The sequence below is a fragment of the Colletotrichum abscissum genome (assembly GCF_030869225.1).
Source record: "Colletotrichum abscissum strain IMI 504890 chromosome Unknown Scaffold_32.1, whole genome shotgun sequence".
NCBI lineage: Eukaryota > Fungi > Ascomycota > Sordariomycetes > Glomerellales > Glomerellaceae > Colletotrichum > Colletotrichum abscissum.
Window position 1 is genome coordinate 484,894 of NW_026850232.1, and position 24,566 is coordinate 509,459.

Sequence of the window (24,566 nt, forward strand, 5' to 3'; positions counted from 1 at the left end):
CGAAATCTCCAACGCATGGTACTGCTAAACCTAGTCGGAGTATTCTTCCAGCACACTTCGTGGCTCTACATACTTCCCTAGCGGCTTGTAGTCAATGTCGTACCCAAACGCCTTCGGTCCACCAATCTCTAGACCAGCTTGAGTCTCGGTCCATCGCGGCGAGCAAGTAATACCAATCACGGTGACTCTGTACCCGTACTTGAACTCAGGCACTCCGAGAGCCCGGCCCGACTCGTTGTCCAAGATTGAGATCAGATCCGGCACAGCAGCCACTATGCTAGTCTTGCCGCCCTCATCAGTATGCTCGGCCAGGATGTTCTCGTTCTTGAAAGGGATCTTCATCGTGCCCCCTTGTGCGACGGCAGCAACCCTTTCCTTGTTGTTCGCAGCTTCGTCTTCATCGCTGCTTTCAAAGGCGGCGATATGCACCTCACCGTAAGAATGGCCCTTGAAAAGCCGCCTCTCAACCTTCATAATCTTGCCCCTAAACAAGACCTTGGCAGCCTCAAGACCACCGGCTTCTTTGATGATGGACTCGGCGACCGTGCTCATGGTGTTGGTTGCTTGGCAGAGAGCGATGCAGCGCCCAATACGCCATGCAAGAGATACAGTATTCAGAACGCCAAATTTCTTGACCTTATCGGTGGTAGTAGGCTTGGCTGCCATGCCTACGCGAGAACCCATCTCAGAGCAGGAGGCGCGTAGAGCGCGGTCGACGATTTCGTCGTTGGGCGCTCTAGTCATGACGATTGTCTTGCCGTCTCCGGAGTCGATGGCACACGGCACCAGCTCCAAAGGGGCATGTACGGCCAACGTCGTTTGCCAGTACGTTGGGTACGCTCTACCCATCCAGTCGCCATCAATGATTGGACTGTCGTAGAATCGGGATGAGCCAACGAGGAAAGGTTCGAGACCGTTGGCACCACCAATCTCGAGACCCATCACGGCATCGAACTTGTCATGGCGAAGGTACTCCATCAAGCCCTTGAATGCGTCTACCGTCTCGATGGACTGCAGTCGTTCAATGGAGACAGCGGGTGAACCCATGTGGCCTGGTCGAAGTTAGTCAATCACTAAGACGCCATGCGTTAACGAGATCAGTCTACTTACCACCCCAGTAGATGACATCTGAATCCTTCAGTGAGGATGGCTCGATGACACGCATCTTGTGTCCGGCTCTGAGCATATTCCGAAGCTGGATCTTCGACGCGGCCGGGCTTCCACCACCTGCACATCCCAGCACGTAACAGCCATCGGCAAGATACTCCAAGTCAGTTTCAGTGATATGCCATTCCAAAACACCGCTTGTATTCCGAGTAACGGTCGGCTTGTACTTGGCTGGGTCAGTCTTTTCTTCCTCCACGGTTGCCCGCGTCAAGTCTTTAGTCGCTTCAACCTGCTCCTCGCCGTCCTCTTCCTCTGAGTCCTCGAGAACCTCTTCCAATTTGGCATGGAGGTCAATGTCACCAACTGCTTTGATTAGTGTTCGGATCTGGTTGGCGACGTATTGCAGTGGCATCGTCTCGATTTCGGCAATCTTGATGCTTTCCGGGATCGCACCAGCAGCAATAGCGCGCTCGACGGCCATCTTCTTGGCGTTCTCGATGGCTTGCCCTTCTGTCTGGTGAGTTGTACCTTGCACGATATCAACAGCGCCGCATACACGTGCGATGGCTGCTCCGACAGCGTTGGCGACATCGTGGAACGGCGGTCGGACGAGCTTGGAGGCACCTTTCAGGCTTTCCGGTGACAAAATGGCGCCTCCACCGACGAGGAGGACCGGGACAGGGTCGGGTGAAGTTTTGATAACATCAACGGCACCCTCCAGCAGTGCCTTGATGCGGAGGATTGCCTCTTCTACAAAAGCAGAGTCTAGGCTGTTGGCGTGCTCAGTTGTGCCCACGAATGCTTTGCCGGCTGCGACTGCGATGTCCGTCGTCGTGCAAACATCCCCGCCAAAGACAAGTGCGCGTGTGGTTAGCTCGAGTCCGACAGACTCTGGGCCGACTTTGACTTTGCCATCCACGTTTCTGACAATGGAACCTCCTCCGAGACCGACGGAGTGGAGGTGAGGCATGGAGTAGTTGACTCTTACTCCAGCCACGGTGACATACGCCGATGCTTGTCTAGGCATGCCTGAAGGAAGCAGGACGCCAACGTCAGATGTTGTCCCGCCAATGTCTACCACTATAGCAGAGCTATCACCGCCAGTGTCTAGGCCCGCGAGATAAGCAGCTCCACGCATTGAGTTTGTTGGACCGCTCGAGAACGTGCGGATTGGGATCTTGGCCGCAGACGCCGCGTCAAGGATGGTGCCATCGTTTTGCGTCAAGAAGAGAGGGCAAGAGAGCTTAAGTCTCTTCATTGCGAGACGGAATCTGCTCACAGTCTTCCTTGCATAGCGCAAGATAGCACCGTTCAGGATAGCGGCATTCTCTCGCTCAATGAAGCCAATGCTCGCACTCGCCTCCTTGCTGCACACAACATCTACGCCAGGTACTTCGCGGAGAATGATGTTGCGAACCTTTTCCTCTTGCCCAAAGACTTCGTCGATAGGTGAGTAGACACCAGATACTACAACAGCGCTGACGCCACTCTCGCGGATCTTGGCGCACTCGGCAACGACCTGAGATTCTACCACTGGCGCCTCTTGTGAGCCGTCAATGTGTAATCCCCCGTCGACGATGCCAACGTAAGACTGGATCACAGCTGCTAGGTCCGGAGGGAACTCGGCGAAAGCGGGCACCTCGCGCAAGAAGGATTTGCTGAGCCGTAGAACGCCCACACGCTGCAGGCGGCGAACATCACGCTCGATGACTGCATTGATAAAGTGTGTTGTTCCGATGGTCACACTTGCGATTCGATCCGGCGAGTCTGTCAAGCCCGCGGCGGCGAGCACAGTGCTTACGGCGGTCTCGATGCCTGCGCTTGCATCGGGGGTGGTGGGAGTTTTGAAGTGCGCTAGAACCCCGCGGTCCGCAGTATTTTGAAGACTTAAATCGATTGCGACGGCATCCGTATTCGTTCCTTTGAAAACACATTATCAGCGAGGTCTCGTTTTGAGAAATGAGTCTCTTCAATATATAAAATTTTGTTTCCGGGTTGAGACACTCATGGTGTTTTGAGCTGACGGTTGGAGCTTCCAGACTCACCTCCAACATCAACTCCAATTCGAACAGTACGTTGTGATGGTGGCATCTCTCCCATGTTGGTACTTTGGTCGCACAACAGCTCTGTTTGTTGCGATATTATCAGCTTGTTGTTCTTCTCCAGGTCTTCAGTTCAATCACTTGGTTGGGTATGACTGTCCCAGTCTCATATACCTAATCAGCGCTCATTCCTTTGGCTCCAAGCTATTCGTGTCAGCAAACCCCGAATGGCAACGTCGCAAGCTCTTGGCCAAAGCTCGTGTCGTCGGAGATCATCCCACAGGCATGCCGCCTGAGCGGATGAAGCGGTTAAATGGGCTCCCAAGACCACGGCCATGGCCAGATACTGTCTGCCACTAGTCTTGAAGACGGCGCAAAGGATAGATAATGAATGATAATCGGGCAGGTACAACCGCTTGGCTACTCCGTGCAACCATGCGGTTAGAGGTCCGGACACCAGATGCCGCACTATTTAACTCTATCGTTTTATATTACTAGAGGATTACCGTAGTATATATAGACGCTACCCTACCCTTGAATTCCGCACTATTTAACCTTAACCCTTTTTTTACTTATCTTTTTTTCTATTTTACCCTCTCTTTTATTAAAGAATTATTAAAATTATAATTTTAATAACTTATTAATAAGCTAATATTACTATTTAAAAATAAGTAACTTATATTTATATATAAGTACTAAGAGTTTTATTATTATAAAAATAATAATAAATATATTAAAATATTTAAAAGAGCTTTTTAATAAACTTTTAATACTATTTAAAATTATAATTTTTAAACTATAAAAAAAAGCTAAAGTATTATATTAATATAGCCCTATCCGTTTTATTAATATTAATAATAATGTTTTTAATATAAAATATATTATTAATATTTTATATCTACGTTAATACTTCTTATAAATCGTATTTAATATTAATAAAAATTTTAATATTATTTTTTAATTCGTTTTTTAATTCCTTTATTAAGGCCGTTATTATAGGGTTAATTTAATTATTAATATTTTAATAAATATTTTAACTTAATTTAAAAGCTCTTATAGCCCTTAAAAAAAGGCTTTTAAAAAACTTATAATTAAACTTTTTATTTATTATAAATAAAGCTATTATAATTAAAGTTATAGCGTTATAAACCTTAATAATAAGTAGTTAGTAATATAGTTATTTTTCTTTTATAATAAGTTTAAAAAATATTTTAATTTAGGTACTAAGTAAGTACTATATTATTTTATTAAAACTATATTCTTATATTTATAATTTAGAAAGAATTAACTTTCTTCGATAATAAGGTACTTAGATACTAGATGCCGAACGATGATGTTGCGGGGTAAACTTGGATCCCCTGGGTTTGTTGGTCTCCAGACTTTGCCCAATGCCGTTCTTATCACCGGCTTTGCTCCACCCTCGCGTGAAACTATGATAAGAGCTTCACACCTAAGGTGTGTTTGGAGGCATTCTCCAACGATAAGAAATAGCCTAAGTTGATAGCTACACATACCAAACGCCGGTGTCTAGGTTATCGGCCGAGGTTTTGGGTGACGCGAAGGTCTGCCAAGCGGGCGCCAATGCAACGTACCAGAAGCATTACCGATATGGAGGAACTGCATCCAGGATGCGCGTGAGCGTGGACTCTCGTCGCCTGCGGGATCATTAAACCAAGCGAATGTCCCTCACCCGGCCGCGAAGTCATTGGGAGTCTTTGTGCAAGTCCCATGGATTCGTTACTATTACCATGAGTCTTCGTGGATTTTTGAGATGGGCTCGGCTGCCCGACACTGATGTAGCTGAATCAAACGTGTGGATTAACGAAGACATCAGACCCCTTCCTCCAAACCGTAGAAGATGGACAACTTCAACTTTCATATCATTCTGGTTGACTAACCAGGTTGCAAGTCAGTGAAAAATTATTCATGATAAACTCATTGGGCAAGCTAACAGAGTGATAGTCTCCAATTGGCAACTCGGAGCATCTCTCGTCGCTGCTGGACTCTCTGTCTGGCAAAGCGTGATTGCCATTGTCATTGGCAAAGTAATTATTGCCCTTGTTGCCATCTTTAACGGACATGTCGGCGCACATTGGCACATCGGATTTCCAGTCGTTTCCCGGTACATCTGGGGCGTGTACGGGCAGTACATAATCCTCATTCAGAGAATCATTCTCAGTTTGGTGTGGTTTGCTGTACAGTCGTGGACCGGAGGTTTGACAGTTGTCAACTGGTGAGTACCTCTCAAACAAAACATCAATCGCCTCTGTGTGACCTAATGCTTACGAATTTCAGTCTTTCGGCAATTTTCCCATCGTTCGAATCATTAGGCAACGTGTTCCCCGAGTCCTCACACCTTACCACCAAAGACTTCATCGGTTGGATCATTTTCAACGTGCTCCTCATTCCCATCCTTTACATCCGGCCTGAGAGGATTCAGAAACTTCTTCTGGCTTTCAACATCATCTCCTCAATAACACTCATATCCATCATGATTTGGGCTCTGGCAACAGCCGGCGAAGCAGGGTCTCTAGTCCGCCAAGGGTCAAAGCAAATGTCCTCAAGCGAACTCGGCTGGCAAATCGTCCATGGCATCACTACCGTTATCGGTAGTATTGCTGTCGGATTGACCAACCAGCCGGATTACTGTCGTTTTGCTCGGAAGCCCGGAGACCAAGTTTTCGGACAATGGTTCAGCATCATCTTCTTTGGAGCCATCTTCCCTACCTTTGGCTGCTTGGCAGCTTCGGCAACTGGCGTCATCTACGGCGAGCCGATCTGGAACCCGCCCTTGATCGTCCAAGCATGGCTAGATTCGAACTACAACGCCAAAAGCCGCGCAGGTGCCTTTTTCGCTGGGCTTGGTCTCCTCTGTATCCAACTGAGTATCAACTCTGTTGATAATGCTTTCTCCGCTGGCATGGATCTGTCTGGTCTGTTCTGTCGGTACATCAACATCAGACGCGGCGCTTACATCGGTCTCGTGCTGAGTATTGCGCTCTGCCCATGGGAACTCTTGTCATCGGCGGCGGTCTTCATCAGCGTTCTCTCCGCTTACAGCGTCTTTCTTGGTCCCATCATCGGCATCCAAATCTGCGACTACTTCATCATCCGCAAACGCAGAATCAAGCTGTCAGACCTCTACCACCCTCGTCCAGATGGCTCTTTCTACTACTGCAAGGGGTTCAACCCTAGAACCTTCATCGCCTGGGTGTGCGGCTTTGCGACACAGCTCCCAGGTTTTGCTGCTAGCGTTACACCTGATAGCGTCAAAGTTGCTGAGGGCTGGATCAATCTTTACTACCTAGCGTTTCCACTGGGTTTCGCCATATCGTTCTTGTTACATCTGGGCATCAACACCATCTGGCCCCCTCCTGAAGCCGGTGTTATTGATGAGGTGGACTACTATGCGACTTTCACTGATGACGAAGCAAGGAAGCTGGGAGTCTTGCCGCTTGATACCGAAGTTATCGAGGGCTCGCATAAGGGTGTTGAGGGGCACGACTCTGAGAAGGGGCCTCGAACATGGTTGAAGTCTATGCTGGGTTAGTTGAGATGTGCTGGGTACTTTAATGCCCTACAATACTTAGATAGCTTGCTCAAAAGGAAGTGGAAATGCGTCTTATAGCGTGTTATTATCGTCTTCATGCAGCAGACATCAAGATCGCCACCCTTCATCGCGTGATATCGTATCTTCATAGCTTCATACTTACATCATTAGATACTATGTAATACCTTCCAGTCTATCATTCCATGTTCATCGAATAAGCAGCCGATTTTCGTCCAGACCCTGAGCTGTGTCGGCATTGCCGTATTTGTCGGATACTCAAAGGTAGAAGTAACAGAATGGTCCTGACAAGGTGTCCATCACATCTGCAATCTTGATTGAGGGACCCGTGTATCCCATATCAATAAAATCCGTGAGTTGAGTTTTCGCGGATGGCGGGCTGTTGGCCCAGGTAACGTGACCGTAATCACCTCCGTTCAATTCCTGTTGACGTGCGGCAGGATCCAGCGCTTGCCTTAGAGCCAGATATTAGAAGAGTCCATTGGATACGATGATTTACCCGAATGGAAGACTTACCAAAAAGTCCACATGCGGTCCATCATACCGTGATGAACCCAGAATGCAGGGTCGCCAGGGGACGTGAAAAGGTCCGCGCCTGGATCACCGGAGATGGCATAGTGCATTCCTCCATGAGGTCCAATCTCAGGGGTGTAAGGAACTCCCTCGCTCAAAAGCCTATATTCCGAGATGTTGGGCTTGAGCAACAAGTCTGAGGGTCCATCAGCATCGGTCATCACTTGATAGGCGCTGGCAGAGGTACTCACTCAACACCGTTGTGTAGTTCGCGTATCTTTGGTTCATAGCCGGGCCCACGTCGCGCTTCAAACCGCGAGGGTTGTAGCCTAGGCCACCGTCCGGCCCGGGCGCCGTGCCCTCAAGGCCACCGACCGGGCCAAGATTGACAGACATGTTTGCAAAAGGCCCAGTAGTCACGAAACCTCCGCCGACACCAGCAGGCAGCTGGATGCTTGAGCCGCCAATTCCCACGGGAGGCTCAATGACAGGCCCATCATGGGGGATGTACTCGCCGTTTCCGCCGAGACTGTAAGGGTCCCCGTTGAAGATAGGGGATAATTCAGGCGCAGAAGCGTACTTAGGCCAGTCCCAGTACTGATATCTCACAATGAGCGAAAGGAAATCAACCGTCAAGATTTGGTCTAAACTCACAGGTTGATAGCCGGTGTAGCCACATTCCTCGCGCAAAGCCTTCTCGTAGAGATGCACGAACCAGCGATGCCATGGCATAAAGTTACCCGTGTAGTGGATCGTCATGGTCTGCTGAATATGGGTCACGACAAAGTCATCAAACTGTGTAGCGAGTCAGTCGAGTCCGGGTTACCGCGCAAAAAAGTTCGGACAAAGCCGTGGGATGATATTACATACCCGAGATCGAGCACCAGAGGAGACATTAGCCGGCGTTCGTGGCGGCAGACTTTGAAGACACTTGACGGCGTTCACATAAGAAAGCCTCTCGGTCAATGAAAGCGAGCCACTATTTGCTTGTCAGTCATCGGCTATGATTTTGAGCCCAAGTTCCAGCACTTACTACTCCCGACGGAAGACCATGTTGCTTGTCGTGCAGTTGGCTGATTCACCGCGCTTCTTCAACCTGGCCTCCCGCTCATCTAGTGACTTGAACACATTGGCTTGGATGCTGGCAGTGAGATCGGCAAACTGAGCCCCGTCTGTGGTTGAGTCGCCCCGTGGCTTGACCGAAGGCGCGGCGAACACGACCGATGCCAGGGCGGCTGATGAGAGGACGGACGAAACCTTCATGTTGCACAGCTCTGTCAAATTGAAATGAGATGCAGATCACAAGAAGGTGTTTGTCGCTCTGGTCACGACAAAGGTTGGGTAAGTGCACCGACCAGCAGTTACCGAGACTAATAAAGGCGAGCGTAGTAGCGCACGCAGCAGGGGTCTTGCGGACCACCATGCCGGTAAGTTGGAGAATTTCCACAGTCATTTCGATAGGAAGCTTCAGTGGCTCGATCAAAATATGCTAAATCATTTTGAGTCGGCAACCGATGCAGGTCTGCGGCGCTGTATGCAAGATGCCTGCGATGTTGCGGTGGAGTGGCAAGGCAAGAAGTCTGGCTGTATCCGAACCAACCAACTCAATTTTCAACTATCTCAAAGACCTCACCAAGCTCACCTCACCAAGCTCACCGCATGCTTACCTCACTTTCCGCCTGTGCCGCCCTGCCGTACCCGCACCCTAATTGTCTTCATGCATGTTTGTAACTTGATAACCGTGGCTATGTATCGCTCCATCACCATGGTACTTACCTCTATACGGCATAGCAGCATTCTGCAGAAGAGCAGCCACCGTTTCATCCCGGTGCAGACACCTTTAGATATACCGGGGGGAGAGCGGGGCGCCGGGGTCAACAAATGGACGGCGCATACTCAAGAATCTTTGATGGCCGGCACACCACCCTCAAAGATGTATATGGTCAAGTTGTTCGAGTCGTATTGGAATGACAGAGTCTTCCCTAGCCATTGCATTGCTCGTCGTAGTCCCCATGAGTCACTTCTTAGCCGTTCTGTCTTCCGGGGCTCCAAGTTGCACGGGACCTGAAGTACCTCGGTCATGGAGCCTACTCGGGTAATCTCCTGACCCCGGGCTTGACCTATCGCTTTGAAAATGAACGTTAAGAAGTAGATGTCAAGAGATTCCGCTCAGCCATCCCAAAGCCAGGTTCTTTTACGTATTCCTGCCGCAAGGCTCCGAACCCGAGGGGAAATTGTATGTGTATTGTGTGAGTTCAGTGTGGAGCGTCTGATCAAAAATACAAGTTGCGTCAACATGAACACGATGGAACGCATTGATCGTTCCAGTATCCCGTCGGTTCAATCCTTGCACTGTGCCTAGTTGCATTCGTCACTGCAGCGATCAATTCTCCGGTGAAGGCGAGTTGGTGAGTATTCGTAGCTTGAAAAGCGCAATGTGCAATTACATAACAGGCATCACAGAACAGACGATGCCAGGCCGGACAAAGTTTTCGGTCATACATAATACCCAGTTGGCAAGGCCCAGTTGACACGTTAATGTCGCAAAAGGCAGCTAGCATGCGACGCGGCTGTCCCCGTCGAAAATAAGTCGAGAATAACCTCTCGAGCAGGGCAACTGTGAGATTCAATGAGTGTTGGTACCTACCAATCGCTGCTACTGTGTTATCCTGAGCATGACTTGCCCCTGACCCAAGCCAACGGTTCTTGAGCCGGCAGTACTAGCTGCCGCAATCGGATCTTGGCAAGTAACTGTACAGATGCAGCCTGATCTCCGAATGATGCACCACCACATCGGATCCCATTGCGAGCATGGCAAGTCCTGTTCTAACATATTCTTGTGGTAAGAGATTCATTCGCTGGATTGCAGGTGCATATGAGATAGGCACTTTGATAGACCCGTTGAAGGATGCCACCCCTGCCAACATGTCCGTGGTGTGGTACGGATGCGGATCTGTTTAAAGATGAACCATGTTGGAAACCTTGACCAACTTTGACAAGATGTACTCCGCAGCTCTGATTGATCTACGGTGACCCCTGGAATATGGTGTCAAATTCTTCGCAGGATACTGAGTCAATCACCGAGAGTGGGCAAATATCATTATATTCCCAGGCCTTCAACCTAAAGGAGATAACTCAAATGGTGAAAGGAAAACATGAGCCATGTGCCACAAAGTGACAGCGTGGCCCAGCTGATGCGGGCCATCTTGAGCTGGGGAAGGAAACCAAGACTTTGTTCAATCACCAAGAAGTCTTGTTTGCACTTCCGAATCACTGCTTCCAAGGTTGTCCCTGCAGGCTAGTCCGCCATGGACGACTCGGTCCCCTTTCCACCCGACATCAATAGAGGCAGCGAAATCCTCGTAGTGTGCGGAACTCTGGTCGGCCTTTCGGTGGCCGTTGTCATCTTGAGAATATGGGTTAGGGCGAAAATGGTCCGGCTTGTCGGCCTCGACGACTACTTCATGATCGCAGCGACGGTAAGATCTCTTGTTCGGCTTGTCGGCGAAGGTGCGGACTAGGTTGTAAGAAGGATGAAGCTAAGGGAAACGTCTTTGTCAAGGTCACTATCTTCGCAGAAATGATGGTCATCATTCCCGAAGTCCAGTATGGCGCAGGCCGACACATCCAATACATCGAACCGAAGAGCAACATCGTCACAGGCCTTCACCTCAATTTCGTCACGCAGCCTTTGTGCCTCATTGCGCTGTGTTTGGCCAAAGTTAGTGTAGGCATGTTTCTTCTGCGGATAACGCCATCGGGAAAATTTCGACACGTCATCTGGGGAATAATCATTTTTACGGTCTTTTCGGCACTTGGTAACTTCTGTGGGTTGATCGACGTCTAAATCTCCAGTCTGAATGGAGGGATCATTCCGATCTCGCGCTGATATCACTTAGTGACCGTCTTCTTCCAATGCCAGCCATTAGCGTTCACTTGGGATTTCTCTATTGAAGGCGGAAAGTGCATTCCGCAAGCAGATCTCAAGTTCGCCGCCTTCTTCAACTCGAGTAAGTTACACAACGTCCCTCTTCACGGAGGCTACACGTGTCTCTAGACTAACAGTTGCCAGGTGTATCTGTCTTCACCGATCTTCTTTTCGCTTTATTACCAGTACCAATCATGTGGAAGGTGCAACTGAATTGGAAAGTCAAATCTGCCGTCATCGGAGTGCTTTCTCTCGGGATTTTGTGAGTATTCTGCGCGAGCGTGAAGCTCGACCTCGCTAACAGCCATTCCCAGTGCGACTATAGCAGCAGTTATCAAGATATCTTTCCTGTCGGGTTATGGGAAGCACGGAGACTTCCTATTCAACAGCACTGACATAACAATCTGGTAAGCTCTCGGCAGTCTCAATGGCCTTCAACGACGAGCCCCCGTTTTCTAAAATCTGCGCTTCAAAGGACGACCGTCGAAATATGCACAGCGATAATTGCAGCCTCGATACCATGTCTCAAGCCGCTATTCAAGGCCATACTCTCTGGGTCATCAGCCGAAGAATACAACTCGTCAAAGTACAACAATGATGGGTACATGCGGAACAAGAATGCAAGCAAGTCAAGAAGGGCGCGCACTCCAGAAGGAAACTTCGAGATGTTTGGCCAGTCTCGACATACAGCGGCGATTCGCTCAGGCTTTGGATCCAAGATGGGCTCGGAGGAAAGCATTATTCCGGACCACGGCAGTGGTGGTGAAGGCATCACAAAGACGATGCAGGTGTCTGTCTTCGTAGACGAACGGCAGAAGAGCCCTAAAGATCTTGTATAGCGGGGGCATATGCAACGGAACGAGGAAGTCCTCTTCGCTGATATGAGTTGGTCTCAGTCAATATTTTTCTTGGCAGAACCTACCGAATTGTCCCACTTTGCCAATATTGAAGCGTGTTATTGGCCTAGGATCATATCATCTGTGCGAAAATCACCATGGGGGGATGCAGGAAGATGAGATGGGCTCTCTAACCTACCTAGTGGCCATGCGTACTAGCCTTTCGACACGATGCCTTCTTCGAACGACAATTTCTATCACTGAATGCCATCTCTTGCTGTCAGCTCTAAGAAACCAACGGATACTCAAAGTCGCTGAAGCTGTGATATTCAACCGAGTCTTGACGTCATTGATATAAGCAACTCAGCCATCCTCTCCAGAGAATTCGTCGAGCTGGAATTCATGCTGACTGGAGCAACAGATCCGCTGACTGTGCACCTGGACATGTGCTGGGGGAACTTATTCAGATCCCCAAACGCGCTGAGGACGATTTTTATCAAAGAGTCGTACACGCATAGACTCGCAATGATTAGCGTTCGGCTGATAGCCGACAACGTGAAGTTTCGTCAGAGCGCAGAACAATGCGCTGCCGTACAAGTTTCAATTGCTTGAAAACGCAAGCAAAGCCTGTGCCAAAAGTTGAGACCGCGGTTCCGTAATGAGAAGACATTAAATAGCAGCTTTTTTCTTCACGCTCATTTCCCTTCTCTTTCGATCCTGATCACGCGACAATTTATCCAGTAGCTCAACGGTTCTACTTAGCCTCGTTGCCAAGATGAAGTTCTTTCTATCTCTCGTCGTTCTCGCTGCCGCTGCGACGGCCGCAAGCCCTGCTCTGCTGACGAAGCGCGCCGTGTATCCCCAAGAAGGTCAGGTGTGCTGCCGACACGACCGAGCCGAGAACTGTGTAGGTGACCAATTTTACCCAACTGGACTTTTTAGCGCAATTCGGCTAATCTGGCGATGTGTAGATCTGCGTCGCTCGCGATAAAGGGGTTGGTCTTGTCTCGATAACCCGATACGGGAGCAAACAGCTAACTGCTCCGAATTTATTTAGGAATGCAACAGAGGAATCTGCATCATGTAACTATCAATGATACCATACGACATTAATGTTCAGTTCGATTCGCTTGAATCAGCGTGGCTCAATTCTATCCCATCTTTCCAGTCGTGATGTTGGCTCCCAGATCTTGGCGGAAGTCCGGGGAGTGTTGGTCTTGGGGCGCTCAGACACGATGTTTTAGCCGCAATGCTGACATGCGATGTGCTCGGCTGTTTGACCGTTTTGCGTTTGATCGAAGCGGGATTCTGGAATAATCTATGTGATGTAGACACTGGCAGTAAGGAATCAAGCATCGTTTCAACTGCCTCCCCTGGCGCTCAGTTGCTGGTATTCCGGTGTCCACACCTTGGCGATGTAATTGCTTGGGATTCTCAACTCTATCTTGTCATTGGTTCTGGCCTTTCACACCCTTGGAATCAGGACAACCACATGGGCCTTTGAATCATATGCAAAGATGTTTGCCATTGCTTGTATCATTATGAAGTGAAAATCTAAGCAAGCAAATGCCGTCTAGGGCGCGACGGACGAAGATTGGTCTCCACTCTAGGGCGCAGTCATCGGCCGGCAGGAAAGGCTTTGGCCGATGTGCCGAAGCGCCGGTAGTCGGCAGCCGGTGAGGAAGGCCGCTCCGTTATTGAGTCTGACTCACTGCAGCAATTTCCCGGTGCTGCCAGGCTCTATCACTTGGTCGCTTAGCCGTCACTGAATCGGCTTCAGTGACTTAGCGAGCCTGGAATGAGTCCCTCTGTATCACCCGACATCGGCTTGCTTTTCAATTGAGCTAAACAGCATTTATCGCGACAAATCATCAACTACATGAAAGCTCTAGAATTGGGTTCACAGGTCTTACTTCAATATTTCCTTACGGGCACAGCATTTTGCCGTCGAAAGCCTGTCGGAAATGGCATCAGTTAATCCAGAAGCACCCCTCGAGGGCCAAAGTCGCGTTCAAGTATCTGTTTACTCTCGCTTCAGACCCTTGCAGAAGCGCACCATCACCGCCATCGCTGCATTTTGCGGCTTCCTCGCTCAGGCTTCAACGACAAGCGTTTTGGCGGCTGTCCCAGAGATAGTTGAAACTTACCACACAACAGCGAATGTAATCAGCATCAGTAATGCGGTTTACCTTGCGTTCATGGGCCTTTCGTCATTGATCTGGGGACCTTGGGCCGACATTTTCGGCCGTCGCTCTGTATGTTCCGAGTTCATGATCAGGTACCTTACATTAGAATCTTCTAATTGAGTCATAGGCCTATTTCTACAGCATCACACTATTTCTCGTCTTCACGCTTGGCACGGCTTTGGCGCCTCAACTAGAGCTATTCTTCCTATTCAGGGCCTTCACGGCATTTCAGGGAACTTCCTTCCTCATACTTGGATCCAGCTGCATTTCTGACATTTATCATCCCGTAAGATAATCTATACGAAACGCTGCTCGAGATATGTGACTGGGTTTACTCACTAGGACTGCAGACTGAGCGAGCAACTTCTCTAGGCTGGTTCTTGAGTGGCACCACCGTCGGCCCGGCTTTTGGACCGCTTCTCGGTGGCATAGTCGTAACATTCACTTCATGGCGCGTCATCTTCTGGATCCAAGGTTCACTTGCTGCCACTGCACTTGTTCTCGTTTTCTTCTGCCTCCCTGAGACTCTGCATCAGTCTCGCGAGAGCGAATTAACAGGGCTCAGGCCATTGAAGAAATGCAGAAAGCTTTGGCAATGGGGAAACCCAGTCAGAGTGGTTAAGATCTACGGGAATAGAAATATGCTTCTCATTGTAAGGTCGCCCCATTGTAGCTAAGCCCACAGATACTGCTGCAAAGCCGCTAACATATCAGTGCCTCGCTTCCTCATCTTTGGTTTGGAACATGTACTCTCTCCTCACCCCTATTCGATACGTGCTCAATCCCAGGTTTCATCTTACTACGCCACTGCAATCGGGGTTGCTGTACATTGCACCTGGAGCGGGATACGTTATCGGCTGCCAGATTGGCGGTCGATGGGCTGATTACACCGTCAGCTCGTGGATCCGGAAGCGCGGCATCCGCTTGCCGGAGGACAGACTTCGAAGCAGTCTCGTCTTCCTCGGCCTGATGTTGCCAGGATCCATGGTTCTCTACGGCTGGACGTTGGACAAGAAGTTTGGTGGCATCCCTCTTCCTATTATCTGCATGTTTTTGCAAGGCATCGCACAGTTGGCTGCGTTTCCAAGCTTGAATGCTTACATTCTGGACGTCATGCAACATCAAAATGGGGAAGCTTCAGGTAAGTTATATGCGTGTTTTTGGACCATGCGTGAAACATTGACACTAACAAGTTCGTAGCCAGCCACTACCTCATGCGATATATGTGCGCTGGTCTTGCAACTGCGGTCTGCCTTCCTTTGATAGAAGCCATCGGTGTTGGTTGGGTTTCAACGATGTCAGCTGGGATACAATTCACCTGTGCCGGACTAGTATACCTGACCATTCGACTCGGCGAAGGCTGGCGGCAAACACATCAATTACCCATTCCGCTATAGCTTCCAGATACGTTCTGTATCTAGAGAGTCATCTTCATTGGGCATGTTTTACTGGATTTGTGTTCCTAGAAAGAAAATACTCCGCTAGGCGTGAGGCAGATCTGAACATTAATTTGTATATACCAGCTAGACTTGATATTTTTCTCCCTATATATACACGTGCTTGGCTACCTGCAGGGATTCCTTCATCAAAACTTGATGGTCTGATTGCTACTGGAACATAGATGCTCGCGAGACTCAATCAGTCTCATCACCCGTCGCAAACTCTCCAGCCTTGATCTTGTCGCTGAGAGCCTTGTTCTCCCTGATGTAAGCAGTAAGATCGGTCCGCTTCTCGAGAAGAAGGTCTGCAACAAGGCGACCGAAGACAACCTCTCCAGCAGCATTTAGATGCGTAGAGTCGCCTGAAGCAAGATCGTACTTGTGTCCGTTCTCATTTCCGATGGCGTTGATGTAGTTGGTGCTGGCAGTGTTGAGGTCGAGGTACGTCGCGCCCACGGCTTCCGCGGCGGCGATGGCTCTAAGGCGCTCAGTTTCCAAGTTCTGAATGACCTTACCGCCGCTGAAGGTGCGGCGTGTAAGTGACGTGATCAAAATCTGCGATGAATGTTAATATGTTTATTGGATGCAGTCCTATTATTTTTTCACTCACAGGTGTTCCGCCTGCAGCCGTAACCTCGTTAGCTAGCTTCTCCAAATTCGCTTGGAACTGGTCGGCAGAGATGTTTGCCGCTGCCTTTTGGTCATTGTGACCGAACTGAATCGTGACAATCGGGCTGAACGCATCTTTGTTCGCCTCAACCTCGCCAATGACGGTGTCCCAGATGCCCTGAGCCCGGAACGACACAGTCGTTGCTCCACTCTTGCCGTAGTTCTTTCCATCGGCCGGGGACTCGACAAATGAGAGGAAGCCGTTTCCCCAACCTCCGCCGATGGCAACAGTCGAATCGCCCGTCAGGAGAAAGTAGGGCGGCTTGGCATCGCGGATCTGAGGTGCGCTGAATGGACTGAACGGAACAGCGGAAACTGTCGTGAACGCCGTGGCGACAACAGAAAGAGCTTGACTGACTCTCATTTTGCAGCTTCTGGGGTTTGGACTGGAACGAATGGGAATTTCGCTGGGAAACGCTAAACAACATCAAAAGACACGAGTATGATGGCAATGACTGGCACTGTCTACGCAACTAGGCCAACAAGCTTGATATAAAGCCATGGAAAGTGAGTCTTTAATCTATCTTCCTCTCTTACAAACTGTCAAAGTCGCATCGTCGCATCTCGGCGGAGACTGAGCCGAAAGAAGCGATGACACCAAGCAGGGCGCCAATGCCGCGATGTCCCCACGCCAATCCCACCAATAACTCTCGGTTTTGTATATTGACGTCTCGCGCACCTCCTGGGATAGTCAAGGTTTAACTCATGGCGCGGCACAATTGCTGCGGAGATGAGATCTTGCTTCCGCTGATCGTATTGCGAATATGGACGACCTCGGGCAACGGGAAGCTTGGCATGTAACAGTGCGGGGGAGTCCACGCCTGTCACTCGGGCTGCTCCGTGGCATCATTCGGCCGACTTGCGCGGACCACGTGCAAAGATTTACCTAAGTGCCAGGGGGTATTTTTGATATATCTCGTCGCGACGCCATACACGGCTCGCACATGAAGGTGTGGTTCCTAGAGAGTAGTAGACCCCGATGTTGATGACGATTGATAACTCTTGGCAACCACGCATCTTAAGCCTACAAGGCTTTATTGAGGTTGTTGTTGATGTTCAGCATTGACGTCATGTGCACTAGAATGGGAACAGCGTCCTTCGTCAAATTCTATATCAACTCTACCGAAGCAGTCAACTTGGCGCATTATTCCAGCCTCAGCATGCTTCGTGCTCCTGTCGAGGGCCCCTGGAATCAGGCCTCACCCTTGCTTGCTATTATTCAAAGAGGTGAAATGCTAATTCGCCCAAACTATTATCGGACAAGAATTGGCTATCAGGATTGGATGTTCGCATGTGCACACACGACGTCTAGCCTCATAGGGGTTGTTGAGATGTCTCACCTGCACGATGCCCGTTCAGGCAAGCAATGACGTGGTGCAAGATTTCCTCGAGATTAAAACTTGAAATGTTGAGTTGCAATAGACTCTGTAGAAGAACGCATCTTAATAAACCTCAAAATCGGACCACTGCACTTTCTGATGCAGTGTTGGAAAACAGGCAAACGATTATCTGCAGACCCATTCCCGTCTTACTTGCCCGAGTGAGATCATCTTCAAAGCTTCACTTGAATCCACGTTAGAATCCTCAGAGCTTCGGTAATGGCATCCTTTCACTTATTCTCAGAGCTCCCATTCGAACTACGCATTCACATATGGCACCTTGCGAAAGAGCCGCGGACTTTGGTCGTCCGCACCTGTGATGAACCCGCGAAATATCGCCGTCAACCGCTCGAGTCCACCTTGATTTATTGCCGTTCACCAAATACTGTTCCCGCAATTCTGCAGACTTGTCGAGAAGCGCGCAACATCGGTCTGTATGCCAAAGCATTCTCTGGTGGTCTGAACCCGCGATATGTCTGGGCTGATTTCGATCTTGATACGATACAAGCCTCGTTTTGGGATCTGAAACTGATGGGAAGCGACAAGAGCCTGTTTCAGCACTTGGTTGTGGAAGTGAACGATTTGGAGTCCTTTAGGCGTCACTACAGCGATGCCCTCGCTGGCCTCGCAGATCTCGACAAATTCCGAATACTTTCGAAAAGGGGACTAGAAGACTGGAGTATTGCGATGGATGAGGTTCCAGGAGCAGACACAACCTCGTCTATACAACGGGCATTGACAATTCCTTCCACTGTGCTACAAGGCCACCTTTAGAAGGAACTGCTCAATCACAGTCAGAAACAACGCATGCTTCCGATCTCATCTGTATTGATGATAATATCCCCTAACTGAAGTCGACTATGAGTGGTGGTGTTCCTCCTTCTCTCCTTCTGGCGGAAAAGGCGGCTCGGCTCCCTCAACACTGGGATCCCAAGATGGATTGGGACCGGCATCGCGCCACCGCACCGACCGTGAGCCGTGCTTATTCCAGTCCAGAATGGCATCGAAGTCTCTGCAAGTGTGCATCGAAGACCAGTTGGGTAGAGCATCTCGTCGTTTCGGGTTGTTTAGGGGATCAACGAACAAAGCGGGCGTTACATCTCCTTGGCATTGCAAGTTCATCCTCAGCATGTCGATGCAGTGGTCTGTATCGTCAGATTCGGTCGCGCGCGTTGGCTTCCGGGAAATATCAGACTCACCAAAGTGGCTGTAGACATTTTCATCAGGGACACCTTCGTCCAAGAATCGGTAGTGCTCGTAATTATAGAAAAGCCCCATTCTTAAAGAGTTCTAGAATACCTGAGTGTCAGCACCGCATAATGACTCATGGAAGATAGGCGAAGGGCGCACCAAGCAGTGGAGCAGATGGAAGACTTCAAGCATTGCCAAATAACCGCCTCCATGCTCATCGGGCACTTTGTGGAATGGCATTTCTGGTGAGTCGGTCATGTTGAGCAATTTCAGTTCCTCAGCTGTGACACGGATGCCACCAGCCCCAAGTTCAATCTCGTGCCACGCGATATCGACATCGTTCGAGTGCGTCCCGGGTGGACCGCGCCATTTGTTAGTCTGCCTGAACTCAGCGTTATAATGCTCCGGTGCTTTGTATTTGACCGCCTCAAACGCCGGCGCTTCATTGGTACTCAATCAGTCAGAGCTCGAGGGAAGGGGAGAAAAATAGACTCATCGGGGAGTACTCACAAACCGTCGACAGGCTTTCAGTGCACTTTTGTAGGAAGTCAGTCCGAGACTGAATTGGAGAGAGGTTGTAAACTAGAATCGCAAGTGTGATCAGGTTGGTCAAGCCAAGCCAAACTGTTGATCGAGGCCAGCGATGTGTGAACCAAGGCGCTGAAGTAGATGTTCCTCCTGCTTTGCCCTCTGATTGTGGCAGACTTTCATATGGAGATTTCAGTTTCCACCACATCTCTGCAAATGATACCGAAGTTTGGGAAACAGGTAATGTTCTGTAGATGATGTTGGTGACAACGAGAAGGGTTTAGACATAACGTAAAACAACAGTCACCAGCGCACTTACCACCGCGTTCGGAAACCTGCCCAACTCCCACGCAGCCATCAGCAATCTAAGTGGCAATAGGCTTGCACTATTACGCCTTGTATTGGCCGATGACAATCTCGCCAGCCTGCTTCTGCATAGTGCAATCCTTCAAGTTTCGAGCTTCTTATTCAGGCCTAGTTTCCGCATAGGAGTCGCTTCAAAAATCCCAGGTCATCATATTGTGGACCACGTCGACATAAGCTTTGCGGCCAAGCCCGTCCACTTAGAGCGGCGGGATGGGTTGCATATCTAGAAATCGGGCATACCTAATCGTGGAAGTCCGAGTGTGCGTGACAATTAGAAGCGCAACCCCGCCACCGTGGGATCGGATCCCTGGCCCAAGGCCTACCCGCTTACTTGGATTTCTCACTCTTTGAATGGCTAGATTTGCGAAGAGAAGGTTCGGGAGCTCCCAGGCAACCGTCAACCCCAAGGTAATTCGTCTTAGTTGCAGGTGTCTAGTCTTGAGAGGACGGCCTTGATAGGTCATAACTTACCCATCAGCCTCCGTCTCTATCTACCTTCCCTTCTAGGACTTACGAACCCGCATGTTTGGCCAGAAGATAGATGAGAAGCGTTAGAAGGGTACCGGGGAATCAAGAGCTGCAGGATCGGTTAAGACGCAATGGGTTCGAGCCTTTCGTCATCCCAGAAGGGGGTTACATTTCTCCCACCGTGTCGCAGGTCCAAATTTCTGGGTAGTATTTAACGTACCTGAACTTGGTCGAGGACTTTCTTGAACATTTTTGCCAATCGTCCATCTCCCAAACTATCGCAATTGTTCCAAGTCCTCTTCCATCATGCAGCTGTCCATCATCACCGTCCTCGCCCTCCAGGCTCTCGGCGCCGTCGCCGCTCCTGTCGCCGCCCCGGCTGCCGACTACGCCGACCTCGCCAAGGACTCGATTTACATTAAGTCCGTCAACACGTACAAGCGCGGAGAAGAAGAGAAGCGCGAAGCTAGCTACGCCGACGCCGCTAAGGCCAACATCATCATCAAGTCTGCTGGTACCTACAAGAGAGACGAGGAGAAGCGTGCCCCTGAGGCCGACTACGCCGACCTTGCCAAGGACTCCATCTACATCAAGTCCGTCAGCACTTACAAGCGTGGCGAAGAGGAGAAGCGTGAGCCTAGCTACGCTGATGCCGCAAAGGCCAACATTATCATCAAGTCTGCTGGAACTTACAAGAGGGATGAGGAGAAGCGGGAGCCCAGCTACGCCGACGCGGCGAAGGCCAATATCATTATTAAGTCGGCCGGAACCTACAAGAGGGACGAGGAGAAGCGTGAGGCCGGATACGAGCAGCTTGCCAAGGACTCCATTAAGATCAAGGCCGTCAACACCTACTAGACTGGCGAGGAGATGCTTGGCGAAGAGTAAGCGAGGTCGGCCAGGGACACTGCGAGTTTTGAGTTCTCCGATATCTGCTAGCAACACCTCGACATGAGGATCACCAACTCTGCTATGCGGTATCGCGGGGACAAGAAAGGCAAAACTTAAAGCGAAATGTTTCCTTCATGGCTAAATAGCCGGCTACGTGCGATGAAAGACTGGACCAGGTCTAGGGCTTGCGAGTTACGAATCACTTGACTTTACCACGCTCGTTAATGTATACCATCGATATCAATTACCCATGCTCTAGATGTACACATGTGCACTTCGTCATCCTCGTCGCTCCCATATAAGCACAGAGCTCAGGAGTGATACGTCGTTGAAATTAAGTTACCAAAGTCCCTAGGATCTCCTTCCAACAATCTTCCCGTCCTTGATTCCACGACCCTACTGCGGAAAGAGAGACAATTCTTTGACCGGCCATTCGTAATTGCGCTCATATTCAGTCTCAAATGTCCATTCACCAGACCCGACCATCTCCACCCTCTTGCCATCCTTGGTCGGCAAAACTACTTCCATCTCAGTGAGAGGTGGCACCACCACGTCGACCTTGAGTCGCAGACGCCCTTCTCCCTCGTCAGCCAACTTCCATGCGCAAGCAACCTTTCCATATGGCGTGACATGCTCGGCAGAAGCATTCGAAAACTCGGCACCCAGGATCGGCTCCGCTCTCGATCGCTTCCACCCAGGCTCCAGGCGTTGCAAGCCTGCAAGTCGTTCGACAAGGAACTTGGCAACCGCTCCAAAGGCGTAGTGATTGAAAGAAGTCATGTCGCCAGGGTTGATCGTGCCGTCGGGCAACATACTATCCCAGCGCTCCCATACCGTAGTAGCCCCCATGGTGACGGGGTACAGCCACGAAGGACACTTGCGGTTGAGGAGCATCGCGTAAGCTACGTCGTTATGACCAGTCCGAGCAAGAGCTTCGCAGATATACGGTGTCCCAGCGAACCCGGTGCCGATCCTGAAGCCGTTTCGGCGGACAATCTCTGCGAGCCGACTCCCTGCTCTGGCTGCCTGATTTTCCAAAATGAGATTGAAGCAGATGGCGAGGGCGTATGCCGTCTGCGAGTCTGACGTGAGACGTCCGTTGCTGCTGACGTACTCGTCCTGAAACTCCCGACGGGCGGCATCGGCTTCGTTCTGATAGCGTTCGGCGTCTTGAGGTTGTGACAAGAGCGAGGCAATCTTGGTGATGAGGTCAAGAGACCTGACGAGAAAGGCGTTGGCGACCAGAGGCGGATCGGTCACGGCCTTCATTGGCTCATCGGGAGGGGCGTTGGGGTCAAGCCAGTCCTAGAAATGTCAGTAAAAACATTCGCCCTCAGTACATTCTCTTTAACCTACACCAAGCTGGAACAGACCGAAATCCCATAAATGGGTAGAACCGGTCTTGTTCCGGGGAATCACATCAATCCAAGTCTTCATGGACTCGTATTGATCTCTCAAGATACCAAGATCGGCAGACTCTTCGTAAAGTGCCCACGGGGCAAGTATCACGACATCATGCCAAATCGCGTTGGCGCCAATCTTGCTCCAATTCTTCTGCCCGATGAGCACATTCGGGCACACCATTGGAGGGACGCCGTCCAGAGCCTTTTGATCATGGGCGACATCGGCCAGCCAGTTCTTCAGAATCCCAAAGCAGTTGTAGATGAAGGTGGCAGTGGGCGCAAACAACGCCAAATCGCCTGTCCAACCCAGGCGCTCATCTCTTTGGGGGCAATCGGTCGGCACGGACAGGAAGTTGCCACGCATCGACCACCGGACGTTGCTGTAGAGCTTGTTCAAGTCGATGTCGGAGCACGAAAAGTGACCGACCTCTTCCATATCCGTGTGACACACGCAGGCCTCAATCGCGTCTTTGAGATCTGGGGCGGTGGAAGACCAGCCCTCGACTTGGACGTAACGGAAGCCGTGGAAGCTGAAGCGCGGCTCCCATGTCTCGCCGCTATCGTCGCCTTTGAGAGTATAGACATCCTCGGCCTTGCAGTCTCGCAAAGGTCTGGTCCCTAATTCCTCTTTCTCTAGGACTTCCGCGTGCAGTAGAGTGATTGTGCTCCCTCGTTGACCTTTGACATTGTTGATGCGGATGAATCCGACCAGGTTCTGGCCGAAGTCCAAGATTGACTTGCCCGAAGGGGTCGTGATCAATTCCAATGGCTTCACATATTCCAGTCTCTTGACCGGTTCTCCGTAGCCGCAGATGAGGTCTGTCGTTTCCGGGAGCTGGGGAAGCACTTGGACGGTTTCCCATGTCCCGGCAGGCGAATCACTGCGTGACCACCCCGAAATTTCCGCAGTAGCATCATACTTTTCGCCATCATATATCTCTGCGAGCTTGACGGGCCCTCGGGTAGTCGTCCAGCTAATATCGGTAACTACGATCTCAATGGAGCCATCCTCATAGGTGATCTCAAGCTGTGCAAGAGCCGCAGTGCGGGTGCCCCAAATACTTCGTTTGCCACCCTCGAAGCCAATACGACCATTAAACCATCCTTCGGCTAAGCGTACACCGATGCAATTCGACGCATTCGATGCAATGTGTGCCGTGACATCGTAAGTCTGGTACTGTAGCCTCCCGTCGTATGCCGTCCAACCGGGGGCCAAGAAGTAATCGCCAACTCTCTGGCCGTTGATCTCGGCTTCGTAGACACCCTGGGCCGTAGCGTAAAGTCGTGCGGAGCGCACTTTGCTCTTCGCTTCAAAGACTTTTCGGAACAAGTCCTCCGGTTGCGGGCTGTTCTTGCTATCTTCCGCCCACGGCGCTGAGATCAAATTGCCAGTCCACTCGCTGCGGACTAAAAGACCAGTCTCAAAGGAGAATGGTTCGCTCCATGGCGAGAAGTCAGTTGCGTTTTCGTCCTTGGCTCTGATCTCTATGGAGTACGTTTGTCGTGACTGTATAACGATGTCTTCGGGCCATTCGGCTGACGATGAGCTGATCCCGTGGCTATTGGACGGGGCACTTATGACCGATTGAGAGCCATCAGGCTTCTGTATCTTGACTTCCCAACTGCCAAGGTTGAATTTCGAGGGGGCGTCACTGAAGCGCCAGGAGATCTGAGGACGTTCCACGTGAATACCGAGTGTGTATGGCTGTCGATAATGATCGACGCGTACGTCAACCACGCGAAGTCCTGCCATTGGAGTATGTCTGCGTCTCAGACTCGGTTCATAAAGCTGTAGATGTGATTGGAGGCTAGGAGTGAGTTAAGTTGCTTGGCTATAGAGAGAAGAGTCTTGAGCATTTGTTCTAAGCGATGTCTTGCGATCGACCGTAGGTGCCACGGCACCATATTTCAACCACTCGAATAGAAGTCATCGGTGTGATGATGTGACGAACGGACAAGAAGAGACCGACGAGTTGTCTGAGGTTTGTCTGGTGATGAGGTGTGGATGGCCGCTTTTCTGGAGCTTGATCCTGGGCAGAAGAGGGGCGCTCC

At 50.3% G+C, this 24,566-nt stretch overlaps 11 protein-coding genes across 11 annotated transcripts; 6 read left to right on the top strand and 5 right to left on the bottom strand.

Annotated features, from left to right (window-relative positions):
- Window positions 1–30: 30 nt before the first annotated feature.
- Window positions 31–3,207, bottom strand: CABS01_11686 (hydantoinase/oxoprolinase; the record flags this gene model as incomplete). Its single annotated transcript, XM_060545040.1, has 3 exons — window positions 31–1,052; window positions 1,111–3,027; window positions 3,153–3,207. 3 exons carry the CDS (start codon window positions 3,205–3,207, stop codon window positions 31–33), a joined length of 2,994 nt encoding a protein of 997 aa, XP_060397455.1.
- Window positions 3,208–4,897: 1,690 nt separating this feature from the next.
- CABS01_11687 (NCS1 nucleoside transporter) lies at window positions 4,898–6,699 on the top strand (the record flags this gene model as incomplete). Its single annotated transcript, XM_060545041.1, has 3 exons — window positions 4,898–5,057; window positions 5,112–5,382; window positions 5,445–6,699. 3 exons carry the CDS (start codon window positions 4,898–4,900, stop codon window positions 6,697–6,699), a joined length of 1,686 nt encoding a protein of 561 aa, XP_060397456.1.
- Window positions 6,700–6,975: 276 nt separating this feature from the next.
- Window positions 6,976–8,493, bottom strand: CABS01_11688 (uncharacterized protein; the record flags this gene model as incomplete). Its single annotated transcript, XM_060545042.1, has 5 exons — window positions 6,976–7,171; window positions 7,234–7,426; window positions 7,482–8,025; window positions 8,101–8,209; window positions 8,264–8,493. The coding sequence occupies 5 exons, from the start codon at window positions 8,491–8,493 to the stop codon at window positions 6,976–6,978; spliced, it is 1,272 nt and encodes a 423-aa protein (XP_060397457.1).
- Window positions 8,494–10,538: 2,045 nt separating this feature from the next.
- CABS01_11689 (uncharacterized protein) lies at window positions 10,539–11,997 on the top strand (the record flags this gene model as incomplete). Its single annotated transcript, XM_060545043.1, has 6 exons — window positions 10,539–10,709; window positions 10,793–11,057; window positions 11,130–11,240; window positions 11,303–11,420; window positions 11,473–11,565; window positions 11,634–11,997. The coding sequence occupies 6 exons, from the start codon at window positions 10,539–10,541 to the stop codon at window positions 11,995–11,997; spliced, it is 1,122 nt and encodes a 373-aa protein (XP_060397458.1).
- Window positions 11,998–12,769: 772 nt separating this feature from the next.
- On the top strand, window positions 12,770–13,081 carry CABS01_11690 (uncharacterized protein; the record flags this gene model as incomplete). The annotated part of the gene is made up of 3 exons (XM_060545044.1): window positions 12,770–12,901; window positions 12,966–12,989; window positions 13,052–13,081. 3 exons carry the CDS (start codon window positions 12,770–12,772, stop codon window positions 13,079–13,081), a joined length of 186 nt encoding a protein of 61 aa, XP_060397459.1.
- An 877-nt stretch (window positions 13,082–13,958) lies between these two features.
- CABS01_11691 (uncharacterized protein) lies at window positions 13,959–15,577 on the top strand (the record flags this gene model as incomplete). Its single annotated transcript, XM_060545045.1, has 5 exons — window positions 13,959–14,249; window positions 14,308–14,466; window positions 14,531–14,833; window positions 14,895–15,321; window positions 15,381–15,577. The coding sequence occupies 5 exons, from the start codon at window positions 13,959–13,961 to the stop codon at window positions 15,575–15,577; spliced, it is 1,377 nt and encodes a 458-aa protein (XP_060397460.1).
- Window positions 15,578–15,814: 237 nt separating this feature from the next.
- CABS01_11692 (GDSL-like Lipase/Acylhydrolase) lies at window positions 15,815–16,652 on the bottom strand (the record flags this gene model as incomplete). Its single annotated transcript, XM_060545046.1, has 2 exons — window positions 15,815–16,174; window positions 16,230–16,652. The coding sequence occupies 2 exons, from the start codon at window positions 16,650–16,652 to the stop codon at window positions 15,815–15,817; spliced, it is 783 nt and encodes a 260-aa protein (XP_060397461.1).
- A 1,234-nt stretch (window positions 16,653–17,886) lies between these two features.
- On the top strand, window positions 17,887–18,441 carry CABS01_11693 (uncharacterized protein; the record flags this gene model as incomplete). Its single annotated transcript, XM_060545047.1, has 1 exon — window positions 17,887–18,441. One exon carries the CDS (start codon window positions 17,887–17,889, stop codon window positions 18,439–18,441), a length of 555 nt encoding a protein of 184 aa, XP_060397462.1.
- Window positions 18,442–18,525: 84 nt separating this feature from the next.
- CABS01_11694 (uncharacterized protein) lies at window positions 18,526–19,744 on the bottom strand (the record flags this gene model as incomplete). The annotated part of the gene is made up of 4 exons (XM_060545048.1): window positions 18,526–18,957; window positions 19,018–19,298; window positions 19,369–19,417; window positions 19,706–19,744. 4 exons carry the CDS (start codon window positions 19,742–19,744, stop codon window positions 18,526–18,528), a joined length of 801 nt encoding a protein of 266 aa, XP_060397463.1.
- A 782-nt stretch (window positions 19,745–20,526) lies between these two features.
- CABS01_11695 (uncharacterized protein) lies at window positions 20,527–21,078 on the top strand (the record flags this gene model as incomplete). The annotated part of the gene is made up of 1 exon (XM_060545049.1): window positions 20,527–21,078. The coding sequence occupies one exon, from the start codon at window positions 20,527–20,529 to the stop codon at window positions 21,076–21,078; it is 552 nt and encodes a 183-aa protein (XP_060397464.1).
- A 429-nt stretch (window positions 21,079–21,507) lies between these two features.
- Window positions 21,508–24,267, bottom strand: CABS01_11696 (uncharacterized protein; the record flags this gene model as incomplete). The annotated part of the gene is made up of 2 exons (XM_060545050.1): window positions 21,508–22,416; window positions 22,468–24,267. 2 exons carry the CDS (start codon window positions 24,265–24,267, stop codon window positions 21,508–21,510), a joined length of 2,709 nt encoding a protein of 902 aa, XP_060397465.1.
- Window positions 24,268–24,566: the final 299 nt, after the last annotated feature.